Consider the following 13,836-nt stretch of genomic DNA (forward strand, 5'->3'; position numbering starts at 1 on the left):
GTGTGGCGTTACTCCATGTCGTTAAATTCCTCAATCATTTCCTATTTTGATTTCTGATATTGGTAGGTGTAACACATCGATGATAACAAAATTGACTCCGACACATAGAATGACCATGTTCAAAAAATTAGGGCTTCTCCGATCGATTCGTTGAATACAAGATGAACATCAATCTTGCAAAAAGTGAATTATCATGCTAGTGTTACGTTTGTAGGTCATGTTGTGGAACGGAGTCAAGTAAATCCTAGTCGTGCAATGGTCAAAGCTCTCTATTTTTTCCGTGCCTCCATGTTCTGTCACAACTAAACTGTTATTCCAGATCTTTTGACATTTGCTTCATAAATTAATTAAGTCTTTTTGAAATACAAATCTCTATGTATTTGACGAAACTTCTTTTGAATGTTTAAAATTTGTCTACATTTTCCGTGTTTAGAAGTTTTGGAATTAAAAGGATTCGTATAGAATTTGAGTTATTTTTTTGTAGAATGTACTGGCACGTTTTTGTTTTGATTTTACAAGGGCAAACTTCTCTGATCTGGGGTCTTTGGGAAATTAAGTTAACTTTCGACTACTGTACTTGTTTTTTTAGTTGTTCGTATAAATATTCTTTAAAAAGTAAGGAAGTCTTTATACAAAAATTATATTTGTAAAATCATTGGTTTGGTTAAATAAATTTGTGGGGATTACATTTATCACTTTTTGTAAGAAAGAATATTGGATTTAATTCGTGCACATATATTGTGTTCAATATTACAAGTGGATTCATTTCCGTGAAGGTTCAAAAACACCAATATCAATAAACATATTTTATGAATATTTAAACTATATATATAAGTATTTAAATTTTCTCACAACGTATATAAACTAACAGTTATCTAAACGTCTTTATGATACACAAACTCAGATGTTGATTCTAGTGATAATAATTCATCAAGAGACACACACTATTAATGATGAAATTCGACAAGGTATCTGCGGTTAATTTTATTCAGTCTTCAACTCTGCATCAATTTGAATAAAGGTTAAAGCTTACAAGCATGCTTTAGCTAAAATAAATGGGCCTTAAGAACTTCCTTCCGATTGGACAAAATTAAGTCTTAAGCACTAAAAGAAGTAAGAGAATAAAACAGATGAGTTTAAATTGCATCATTTTTAGAGATGCAGATATGAATGGCAAAATTTTAAAAACTACAGAAGGTACAATAGCAAGTACAACCCTTAAAAGTATGTATTATAGTTGGTCCTTAATACAGTTGATAAGTTTGCCTATAAGAACATTGGGATTCGTCTGACTTTTTAAAACACACGTGGTAAAACGAATAAACAAGAGCACAAAAATTTCAACATTATGTTTTAAAATAGATGTTTGGTTAAGCAATTTCAACATTTAATTATAATGTTACAACGTATATTGGTACTCTGAATCATACTTCAATAGGAAATTATTTATTAAAGGCGCCCGGCTTTTACCCACTAGGTCATTCCGCACCCGATGAACATTATATTCGCTACAAAAAGGAAACAATTTAACCTAGAAAACAATTTCGAGGGTGTTTCATGTCAGTTTATTACAATTCTCAAAATCGAAGCCACAGACGAGGAATTCGCAGGAGAGTAGAAACGTATGCTATGTAATCAGATTGCCTGACTGTGTTGTCGCTTTTGTATACAAAAATGTGAAAAGAACACAATGGAAATCTATATTTCGATTGTCAAGACACACGAAGCAACAAAGACACAGTATTTACATACTTCCGAGAAGACAAAGTCTTAACTAATAACTGTTTTGTCCATTTTCACGTCTTTGGCATTAAGAACGAGCTCAGTAAATGATAAATAAATGAACAAAGGAGAGCTGCCGTTCCAGTTTTCCAAGGTACATCCGTAAATTATGTTTTGCAAGTTGTACGTATTTAATCCATAAATGCCGTGTTTTCATTTGTATCAAAACTGCGGTATAGAGCATTTGCAAGGTATTGTAGTTTGTGCTTCACGTAGTTCACTTAAATGACATGAACGACTATGCATTGTAGATAGTTTGTAATAAAACTCATTTTTTCCGCCGACGCTACCATTGAACGGTCAGAGCACCTTGCCACTAATGCAAAGCACGTGTCGCTCTCAAATTACGCTCTGTAAGATTTCTCTTCAACATTTTTGCTTGATATACCCGTTCAGCTGATGGTTTTACAAAAGCAAATATAGTATTAATGTTAAATCTCGTTTACCGCGGCACTTATGTTGTATAGAAGTAGCCATATGAAGCTTGGATAGTATATAATTTTATATAGATATGAGCATTATTTGTCATTTATGAACGGTTTATGTCTGCAGACAAGGACGGGAAATGAGGCGTGGTGGAGGCAATAATCACTGACGCTTCCCATGAAGGTCCGCCGCATTAATCCCATTCCGCGAGTTCCAAGTATCAACATGGTGGCGGCCTCTTCCCTGGCACACTCTAAAATCGCCTCCCCGGGCTTTCCACACTGTTGTCTCACGTGGCCGTGTAACTGTAAGAAAAGAGTAGTACAAATACTCGTCGTTAAAAGTTTTAAGAGAAATGAATGCTCAAATTGTTTCCAATTTATTGTTTTACATTCATATAACAGCAAAGCAGTAAAATACCATATCATGTTACAACGGTCTAGTTCCTATATCAGTATTATAGTAAACCTTCTTTAAAAATACCTGCTTTTGTTGCATTTTAAACGAGTATTTGTCGACGAGTTCGCTTGTCCGTTCTTCGGTATCTTTTATCATTTCAGCAATGATGTTCGGATCAGTCAATAGAGAAGCTGAAACAAACAGAAGTAAAGATCTTAAGAATCTGTTTACAAGTTCAAAAATCCTGGCAGTGTATTTAAGTTAGTATCATATTTCAAAAGCGAAATAGACAAACATACAAATCAATTAACGAAGGAAATGAGGTTATGAAGTAGCCTTGATCAAAATAGGAAGGCTTCCTGATTTCGATAAACATGCAAGTAACAGAACACAAGCTGTTAAAACATCCATTTGTTTGAATGCCTTTCTATTGTAATGGATTGGTCTTTTTAGTCTGGAAACCTAAAACTGTCTGGGCTCTCGCGGATTGGATGTATACAATTGTCAGGCAATGTACCGTCATTTGCGATGTTTTAAGCCTACACAAATATTCAGAATTTTCCTGATTGATAAGCTCCCGCTACATACGTTCTCTATTATCAGTTAATTGCAAATGATAAACATTTCCGATTATGCATAGATCTAATGTTCTGTAAATTGTTAATACAAGAAATGCTGGATGAAAGTATGCATAGTCTTGCTACTTAGCTTGAGATGATTGTGATTTACGTCGACAAGCTACTACTAATTTTGCATACAACGAAATAATTCATCTTTATTGTTATTTAAAGATAGTCATATATGTGTAGGTTGATGCCCTTAAAGATATACAAATACATGATAACGTATTAAACGTATACAAGGTTCATAATTGCCACCCGACCTCAAATAAGTAATGCGCTTAAACGTTAAGACTGGCAGTTTAACAACAACATATCACACGTCATTTTACATTGTTTCTGCAGAAAACACGTTTTTTTCTTAGTCATAAAGAACATTATTGTTTAACATCTAAATTACCGAGAAGAGCTTGCACCCTCCTTCTTTCTTTATCGTGAATATTTTAGGCAATGCTTTTTGTTACATAATGGTCGGATTAATGTTTAATTCTGACAAAATTTACCACGCCTTATGTTTTGCTAATCTAAAAAAACCTTAATGCGAAAGAAACGACAATATTTATGCGAAAAGCTACAGAAACAAGCTCAGTAGCAAAAAGTTTAAACATAAACCCGGCCCAACGGCACCGGGCAAACGCCAAAGACATATAACACAAACTCACAAACAAGAAACATGGAAGAACAGCACAAAACTCCACCAGCAACACAGTGCATACATACTATATATAAAAAAACTAGGTATGGTTATCAAGGATTGTTAGGTACTGCCCCGGAATGGTCAGTAAAATTAAATAGTGTTCACAACGGAAAAGAAGAAAATAGAAATCCGCTTTCAGGATAAAGATAAGTTTTTTACATGTTTTTTTTTAAAAATTTGTAAACTCTAATTCGTTAAATTATCCGCGATCTTCCGCTACGGAAATATTTCCATAACAAAAGTATATAACACAATCAGACAAACAATATTGTAACGACTTAAATTTGCATAACCTTTATGTTGGTGGTTCAACCAATAATTATGATAAATATTGCTTTAACTACTGTGGAAATAAATCGACGAATATTTTGAAAAATACTGCAACGCTATTTGTTTATAGATAATGCTAGGTTTTTTTGTCCATTTTAGCCTAGGCATATTGTAACCCTGGTTAAGGTTACCTCTGCCCCGAGTTTAGTTAAGGCTTACTTTAAGTATTTGCACCTCACGTTGCCCGCGTGCAGTAAATGCGCTGCGAAGCAACAGGGAAACAAAACGAAACAGTAAGCTCACGTGAGCTACCGTTAGCATTAAACGAACACATAAACATGACTATAAACATGAACCAGTGGTGTTGAGCAATGACATGGACATGTTTCACGGGATCGTCGTTAACTGTCCCTCTCGAACACGATTAATTGGTCAGAAGTTGGGATGGGGGGAACTGCTGTTTTGAATGCAACTACTATTTTGACAGTTCAAAACGTTTGTCATGTTTTCAAACTAATCGCCTGAAACACTGGCTGCGAAGCACATTCAGTCCAAAGTTTGTTTCATTTGCAATCTTAATTATTAAAAACAAAATCCCAACCAGATGTTGTTTGTATCTAAATGAAGATGGTATTTTATCATAATGAAGTAAAAGCAAATGAAAAATTTATTCCACGACAATTAGCATGGTCATTCAGATTAATTTTCTGTGTCGGTATTAAAAAGCGTTACCGGCTATCATAACATTTTCATTTAAAATAATAAAACGTGAATTCCTTACCTGGCCCGACTGTCCATATGCACCAAAGAAAAGAAATATACTCAGATAAATAGTATTTAAAGGTATGGCAAATATACGTTTTTGTAGTAAAATATGAAAACGGCGGAAACAGCTTTATATTTAACCTAGCGTCATCACATTCAATTTTGCCAAGTAGACTACGATCAAGATACGTTTGTAATTTACATGTAGAAGTACTCACAAGCAGACAGTATGTTGCTATATTCAGGCACGTGCACAAGGACGATGTGATCACCATGGCGATGGACATTGTCTACGTAAACTGTAAAAAAGCGTACGTGCTTATATTTTTTGTGTATAATTTTATGTTACATGACCACATAATGTGTCTATAATTGGAGACATTCACATGTTTGAATTTTTTTTATTTTTTGTCTTGGAAAAAGCCAATTTTTGCGACAATCCACGGAAACCAGTTATATAAGACGGCTGACAAAAACTTAGATCGCAGATTTTTATATTTAAGTTCATAAATTTATGTTTTTCTTAAACCGTTAGTAACGGTTTAAGCCATAAAACATTTTTGAAAGGAAATATGAAAATCTATGATCTGCTTTTATTGTCAGCAATCTTATATCATTGGTTTGCAGATATTCACGCTAAAATTTGCACTTTCCAAGACAAAAAATAAAAACAGTTGTAAAAATGGTATATCTGTGAGAGTGCAGCTTTAAAGGCGCACAAGACAGGTTGATGCAAAAATATATTATTTGTTTTCATTTTAATGCATACTTAAGTTTAACTCATTTGTTTTAATGATATAAACAACACAAAACATATTATTTGTTTACGGATGAAACTAGCCTTAAAAATTGGTTTATTTATTTAATAGCTACGTGGTCAAAAATGAGATAAAAAAAGAGAAAAGATGTCGCTAATATTTATTCATTTGTACACAAATCTAATGTTGTTTTTTGTTTTGTTTTGATCATTTAAGTCAAATGAGTAGAACATGATAATGCATTATAATTAAAAAATATTTTTTTTTTGCATCAACTTATATTGCGCGTCTTTAAAACACTGTTTTTTACGAGTTTATCTGCATGGCAATAGAAATGAAACATGAATTATATGCTTTGGCAATTATTAAAATTATTAGTAGTAAAAAATAAGAATTATTAAAACAAAGAGAACAACTATTTCAATCTTCAAGAAAATTGATAAAATATTTAAAACTTACAGTCAAATGCAAACTCCGAATGTACGCTGTCATCTATAGCAATGACAATCGTGCGCTTGCTTTCCATTTCTGTAATCAGCCCTGTTGCAGATAAATTTTCCTTTGATACACACGAAATATGGTCGATAAGATTCTTGTAAAATACAACAATGCTTACAAGTTCTTAAATTGTTTCGTAGACAAGCTATTTTACGAAGCCAAAAAAGCATTCAACATTCACTGCATTTTGAAAGAAATCAAGTTAACTTTCCAAGCGGCTATTTGTTAATCCAACGCTTCCAGAGAAACTGACGATTTCATATGTTGTTTCTGACAGATATCGCAGAAATTCATTCACCGATTCCATGTAAATATTTCACCGAGAACATTTCCATGAAGCGTCTGGCATGTTAAAGATTGGCCACTGAACCTTTCTCGACATTCAAAAACGTACAGAATGAGGCTAACGATCAATTAATATATACTGTATGATGAATATAAACCACGTGCTATTCATATTGTATATTTTGCTTTATTACTTTTCAATACTACCAACAAACTTTATCACCTACATCATATTGTGCCATAAAATCAAGTTTCATGTTCACACATGTTCTAAATTATATCAGAAGCTGTTCAATAAGACATATTATTTTCAATGGTATGCTCACTCACGATCTTACTAAATGATTTTTCTTTTGAAAACATTGTCTATATCATATCAGGCCATGTTATTGACGAACGTCCAAGAAAATGAGTTTCTTGATTAGGAAAGAACATATCTATTGACCAGACTTCACACGTTATCCTGCTTGTATCACGCGATGGTATCTAGAAGTGGGGAATCCGTAGCAAAATGAGTTATTCTGATTTATATAAGTTTGAATATAAACTTTCAGGAAAACTGACTTAAAAAATGACTAACCCGTACGCCATTGTTTTTTATTTGTAAATGAAGACTGATTTTCTGAACTTTTCTCGTAAAGTCCCTTTATTCAATCGTGGGTAATTTCACAGCTATCACTGTGTTTGTATTTTCTCCCAGACAAATTTAACAAATGTAGTAGAAATAAAATATTCATCATAAAAGTAATGCGTTATGATTATGAGATTGCAAAATTAAACTTGTAAATTCACAAAGACAAGTCGCAGTTTAGTTTGAAAGTTGTTTGCGAATTGTAGTTAAAGTTTCACTAATACCCGCACAATCACATCACTTTCCATCTTGGTAAATGTTGTATGAGTTGTAGACACATTACTGGATGACGTAGTGCACTTGGAGTAGTATCCCAGCAAACACTAACAACGTTGTGTGAAGGTTGTGTCATAACAATGTTATTGTATAACTTTTCACAGAGTTGTGACAATGTTAGTGCCTAAATTCATTTCTAATTCGTTTCCACTAATTATTATTTAAATTAGGAATAATGGAATAACTAATTTAAACAAGGCATCTTATAATGATTTGGAAGTATTGAATTGATAATGATTTTTTTAAAGATGGGACAAAGTTATGATAACGTTGTACTAACACTGCGGTTTCCTTAATCTAAAGTGTTGTCATAGTGTTAACGTTATTACAACATGCTCGTTTTGATAGACGCAGTCTTGAATTTAGAACAAATATATGTGAGTTTATACTCTCGAATTATTAATCGAAAAATTATAAAAATTGAAGTTTATTTTTTTTAATAAGAATTTTTAATCTCTATTTGTTTTGAGAAAAGAAAAGTAAGTTATACGTATCTAACTTCTGAATCATGCACTTTATATTGGTCGACCAGACATGTGCAAGACGTTAAATGAAAATAAACATAATTCATCCTTGTGGCATAAATTTAACTGTAACTTGCGCTACGTAAATTCACCGAGCAAGATAATACATTATCCGCTATGTGTTTCATTATATTGTTACTATTGTATTGGACAGAGGTTTTTCGTTCGTTTTTATTACCCCATCTATGCAACTAATAAATGCAGCAACAACCCATAATGTTATGAAATCGATGTAGCAACGTTTCCGCTAACGTTGTCTAAACGTTATCACCAAGGTATGGATTTGGACGTTTTCTACGTTATGACAACATTACTTTAGCAAATAATACACAACGTTGCTACAAGTTGTTGAAGTTGTGTATTGGTTGCCTAAAGTAAAGTTTATACTTTCAGTTTTAGTAAGTCGTAGCTATTCGTGGACAGTGTTATGGGCAGGAGGAGGGAAAATTTGCATAGAGCCTGGCCATTCTTTGTTTTTATATTATTCAGTATTCAGTAGGTTCGCCAACGCATAAAAGAAATAAGCAGTATTATAATACTGGGTTCAATTCCTTATTTCTCAGAACAAAACTTACCTAAAGACATAGTTTTACCCAAAGTTTGGTATGGATGAGTAATAGTTCTAAAATCGCAATATTAGCCTCAGGTTAAACAGAGATATTGAATTTGTTATATTACCTGTTCTACGTGTTGTTATCGATATGAAATGCTACTTTTTATAACACGATGTTAACATGGGTTGCGGTGATGTTAACATGTTATACAGTACAGTCTACTTCATATATTCAATCAAGTAAATTAACTGCGTCGGTGTGCCCTCTGTCATTATTGGCATAACAGGTTGATAATGGTCCGAGAGCTTTAGCTTGTTAGTGCATATATAACTGCATTACAAACAAATTCAATGCATGAAGGTCCAACCATTCATTGCATATTTTTTTACACATTTGCAATATTTGACTTCAGATAGTCATGGGAACAACCGGGCCTTAAAGGCACGTCCAGGTTGACTAGATAATTGGGTAAGTAACAACCATGCATGCAAATGTCAGAAAAATGACAATTCTGTTTTAACTAACTTTTGTGAAAATATGTACGTCAAGAGAGATCATTAGCTGGTTGATTAAATATATAATAAATATATAACTGGCCAATATATACATACCTGGCCACGGGAATAATCACGTTGATTCGACAGTGATTCCCCTTGTCACTTTGTTGTCAAACATTTTTCTTGAACTTTTCTTCTGAATTATAGTAACATTCAGATGACAGGAGGTATCAATATACTGAACACATTATAGCAAACCAACTTAACGTGCGTTTATTCCATAAACATAGCAGCGATAAGAAAGGATTAACTCCGTCATGGATTTGTTAGTCATATTTTAAACAAGGTTTGGCTTCGGTTTTATCTTGTTGCGTTATTTGAATGCAACAATTAAAAATTCCATATAAATGAGCTTAAATACGAGCATTTACATGCAACGTCGCGTACGTAGTAAAACTCGACTGTTGTCTGTATAAAGTGCGCGTAAAGTTGTTTCATTATGGAGTTTTAATATGAGGCAAATTACACCAATTCGGAAGTGTTACTTATTGTTGAATGGCTTATTTCCTTATATTTATATATAGATATGTTACTATATATAATAAATCATTTGTGCAGGGTTTAGGCGTTTGTTTTTTTTGCAATATTCGGCGATTATCAGTTTTAAGGCCCCAGCCGGTTATCGAATATTTTTGGCGGCCTATGGATCTGCAGCACGCGACCGATAACGTCATGTATTCATTTAAGATGGCTACCGCTGAAAGTACGCTCGAGTCGTTGGCAAATAGACGTATAGATTTAGACCATTTATTTGAAAACATGCATTCATTGAAATACGAACATGTAAGCAAAAAAAAAGAAAACTGCCGGTGACTTTAATCGATTTCAAAGCTGGCTGTTAGATGACAAAGAGATTAGGGAAACCGGCGGATATCCCCCGAAATACCTCGATATGAACATAGCCAGGTGTAATAATAATAATACTAATAATAATAATAATAATAATAATAATAATAATAATAATAATAATAATATTAATAGTAATAATAATAATAATAGTCTACATTAATATGCATCCATGGCAAGCAATTAAAATTTAAAATGTAGACATTAATCACGCGAAAATGTATCAATTACTATTGATTTTATTTTTTAAAGATTCCTGATGAGCGTCAAAAAAAGAAGACCAAAAACGTTTTGGAGCCCTCAACTCTAAACGGGTTGCTAACACGTTTCAATAGACACCTTGGTGAGAAAGGTTACGCAAACAACGCCTTCAACAACCGTTAATTTAAACAAGGGACGTTCTGCGGGCAAAGGCAGTGGACCCCAACGAAAAATGGCTAAAAAAACAAGCCAAACAGGCCTGACCCCTTCACGAAAGACGAAATCAACATCCTCTATCAAAAGAATCTTCTAGGCGCAGGCAATTGTCTTCCTCCGGTCGCATTTCAATTCAAATCAGATGTTAAATGTCAAACTTGGTTTTCTTCGCTATGACATCGGGGAAAGCAACACCCGCTTAAGTAATGTTAATGATAATCCCCGTACGCAGATGCGTACGGAAATATTGTTGAAATTGTCAATTCGACGTGTTATCAATTACGTTCGTTGTTTATATTGATACGTTAATGATCTTATCTTACCAATTTTAGCATCTGCAGTCATTTACAAACACGTAATGGCTAAATGCAACAATGCATCTTGGGTTACGAGGGCGCCAGGAGCACAACCACCTGTTGTGGGACGACTTGGACTTTAGGTCGGAAGGAAAACAAGTAAACGGTTAGGCACCGGCCCAAGAGCATTTAGGCCTAAACTATTTCAACAACCAGGTGTGGAGAACTGTATGTAATAAATAATAATAGTTCTCTAAAAAACTAAAATTAAAGGAAGTATTATCAAAACAAGTGTCGAACAAACAGATTTTAAAAATGACTTTAAGAGATAACAAAAAACAACAACATCCATTCTCAATAATATGTTACTTTTAAGTTGTATGTCTTATTTCTAAGATGATCCAAATTGCCCAGTGCCATTGTACCAAGACTATTAGAAAAAAGGCCACTTACCTGCCTAGAGCCGACTCCAAAGTTCTAATTAGTCAATTAAATAAGAACAAATCCAAAAGACTCTGGTTTATCCCAGCCAATATTGACAAACACACCAATGGAACAATGGCAAATAGAATAAGTCAGATAAACAAGGCACGTAAACCATTCTGGAAGAATTACTGTTATTCCCAACCTCCTAAATTCTGGTTGCCAACCAACAGTTGTCTGGGTACAAAATAATAATAAGTTTAAACAGCTATAGTATTGTCAGTACTAAGCGACAAATGTGTATGTCATCTAAAGTACACAAAGTGATTCATGTGGCACTGGTCCTGAAAATGAAACGAGTGATGCAGAAATGTTGGAAGCTTCACAGGGACAAGCAACCTAAAAACTATCATACAATTTTGAGGACATTTCGCTGTCAAAAGATGTTGACAATGTAGCCAATGTGATAGATCTGCCTGTCAGCCAGAGTCCTTGAGAAACAATGCGGCTTAACCAGATGATGACTGATCCACAGCAATTTTTTGCTTTTACTGTAAATTCAATGGACTTTGTTTCATTCCTACTGAAACCATAAATCAGGCCTTAACTGATGAAATATTATGAAAATGTTTTGGTAACTTTTTTAATGTTGGTGTACAAAATATTAATTATTTGCAAAGGTCTTTAATATAGACACACTTTCACCACTGAGTGGTATGTGTTATTGTATTTGTTATTTTCGAACATATAGCACATAATTATTACACTCAAGAAACATGTTTTTGTATTGTGTCTCTAATACAAGTCACATGTACTTAATAAAGTGATTGTATCCGACTTCTTAAACAGTTAAATTCCTGTCCAACAAGTCAACTTTGAAGTCCTTGCAAGCTAAGAAAAAAGGTGTAAACATAAACATACGGGCCAAATCATAATTTGCTTTTGAACAAAATATGCAAAACTATTAAATAATAAACAATCTTTAGCTTTTCTATTTCAATAATTGAAATCACTATGATCCGAAGAAAGTGTCCGAAATAAACAACACTTCAACAACCAACCTGAAATCTCGTGTTCCTTTTGTCCAATTGAATAATGATCTCTTCTGGTGAAACGTTTTTTTGCATTATCCAAGTTAAGTGTATTTATTTCAAAATATTTCCATAAAGGGAATATCGGGTAGCAGTCAACACATTCTTTTTATAGGTTAAACACAACTAAACACATTTGCATTACATAGGTTAGTTTGCCCTCATGCCCATAACGCCCCTCAACTACGTGTCGGGCTGTTATTAGTCACTAGGGCCAATTATCACGCAACGGCCCGGCTACGCCGTGTATAAACCTCTTTTTAACACATGACAGTTAAGCAAAGCAAAGTTATTCAATCTCAGATGGTTGGCTACTTTCCATCTTGAAAGGTTTTTGTGCTGACTTGTCATTAATTTAAAAAAAAATAAAACAACAGGCTGTACATTCTAGATTTACTTGTTTGGTTTACATTTTAACCGCATGTTTTGTTCTCCTGCATCAGATATTGTCACTTTCAAATACAAAGTTGTTACGTTCATTTTTTTATTAGAATCAGGGTGTTTGTTCTAACGTTGTTTAATGTTTATTTCACAAGCGGAACACTCTTCAAATATACTGTGTTTTAGGTCGTGAAGAACTAGAACTCATTTTTATTTCGAATGCAAATTGGTTAATTGACTATAATATAGAGGAAATTTACTCAGTGGTCTTAATAGCCTACACCAGCTGCTGCACCAATTATAGATAATTAGCGTACCAGGTATAACGCCAGATAGATCAACAATGTCTATACTGTTATGTACTTTATAAACACTAATTATTGCATATGATGTTAAATATAGTGAAATTTTATGTTAAACATATATCGATGATAGTTTGATAACTCTGGTGTGAAAGCATATTGATTTTTTTATGAGTTTATTTTTCATTGAGTAATTTCATTCTGAAACAAAAAAAAATGATAATGAATGTGAGTTTTGAATTACTTCAGTTTATCTAGAAACTACCCAGTGATATCACATGATTATTGGCTGCTGTAGCATAAGATGTAAAAGTAAAATAATTTCTTCACAATAATTACAGATTTAACTGCTCCTCAGTGTAACCAATTATTTCCAAAGAAATGTTAGGGCGCTAAAAAAGACAAATTTTTGGATACATTTTAATCAGGAGTTGGATTCGTTATTGTATAATGTTCTCGCTCTAAGTAACCCGAGTATTTCAAAATTGAGTGTCCTTAAAAGTCTGGCATTTGCATGAAGGCCACAATTTATGACTGTTATGGGACGTCTAACGTGTAATGAATTTATTTTAAAAGTCATGCAGTTTGTAGACAAAATAATTTGTTGTTTTCATTCAAATTCATCATCTTGGTGTACTTCGTGACAAGGTTGGATTGAAAACAGCGATGCCGAGACAGACTACGCAAATGTAATTGGAAGAGAAAATCCTTGACTTAAACCAAGTAGTCAGATATCTTAGTAACCATATTTATGAAAATGTATTCCATTCACCATAAAGGTGTAGTAGCCGCAATCTAATAAATATTTCCGGTAGAGAGGAAAGAAACAATACATGCATTCTATTTTCAAATAAGCATTCACTGTAAACTTTGAGCCGGTGTCGAAAGAATTTAAGGTCATTGGTCGTGTAGTGTTAATATTTTTTTATTGCAGCTTTGGATACACAAACAAACAAAAACAACCAAGTAATGTAAACTACAAGAGCACGACTCCATGCAAATAACGTACTGTTATATTGTTAAATTGACAGGACAAAT

General features: G+C 33.4%; 1 protein-coding gene across 3 annotated transcripts; it reads right to left on the reverse strand.

Moving 5' to 3' along the window:
* Positions 1-905: 905 nt before the first annotated feature.
* LOC128232502 (universal stress protein in QAH/OAS sulfhydrylase 3'region-like) lies at positions 906-9,302 on the reverse strand. 3 transcript variants are annotated; one of them, XM_052946076.1, is made up of 5 exons: positions 9,097-9,302; positions 6,177-6,257; positions 5,178-5,258; positions 2,692-2,798; positions 906-2,513 (listed from the first exon to the last, which is right to left on the reverse strand). In XM_052946076.1, exons 2-5 carry the CDS (start codon positions 6,241-6,243, stop codon positions 2,301-2,303), a joined length of 468 nt encoding a protein of 155 aa, XP_052802036.1. In that variant the 5' UTR covers positions 6,244-6,257; positions 9,097-9,302; the 3' UTR covers positions 906-2,300. The 3 variants fall into 3 exon arrangements, with proteins under 3 accessions (XP_052802036.1, XP_052802035.1, XP_052802037.1); XM_052946075.1 differs by lacking the exon at positions 9,097-9,302 and having other exon boundaries at positions 6,177-6,458; XM_052946077.1 differs by lacking the exons at positions 5,178-5,258; positions 9,097-9,302 and having other exon boundaries at positions 6,177-6,458.
* Between the last annotated feature and the right edge of the window lie 4,534 nt (positions 9,303-13,836).

This window comes from Mya arenaria, chromosome 4 (genome assembly GCF_026914265.1).
Source record: "Mya arenaria isolate MELC-2E11 chromosome 4, ASM2691426v1".
Classification (NCBI taxonomy): Eukaryota; Metazoa; Mollusca; class Bivalvia; order Myida; family Myidae; genus Mya; species Mya arenaria.

Coding starts and splice junctions, on each gene's coding strand:
- LOC128232502 (XM_052946076.1), bottom strand. CDS start 6,243: ATGGAAAGCAAGCGCACGATTGTCATTGCTATAGATGACAGCGTACAT. Junction 2,799..5,177: donor TAGCAACATACTGTCTGCTT/GTGAGTACTTCT, acceptor TGTTTGTTTCAG/CTTCTCTATTGACTGATCCG. Junction 2,514..2,691: donor TTAAAATGCAACAAAAGCAG/GTATTTTTAAAG, acceptor CTTTTCTTACAG/TTACACGGCCACGTGAGACA.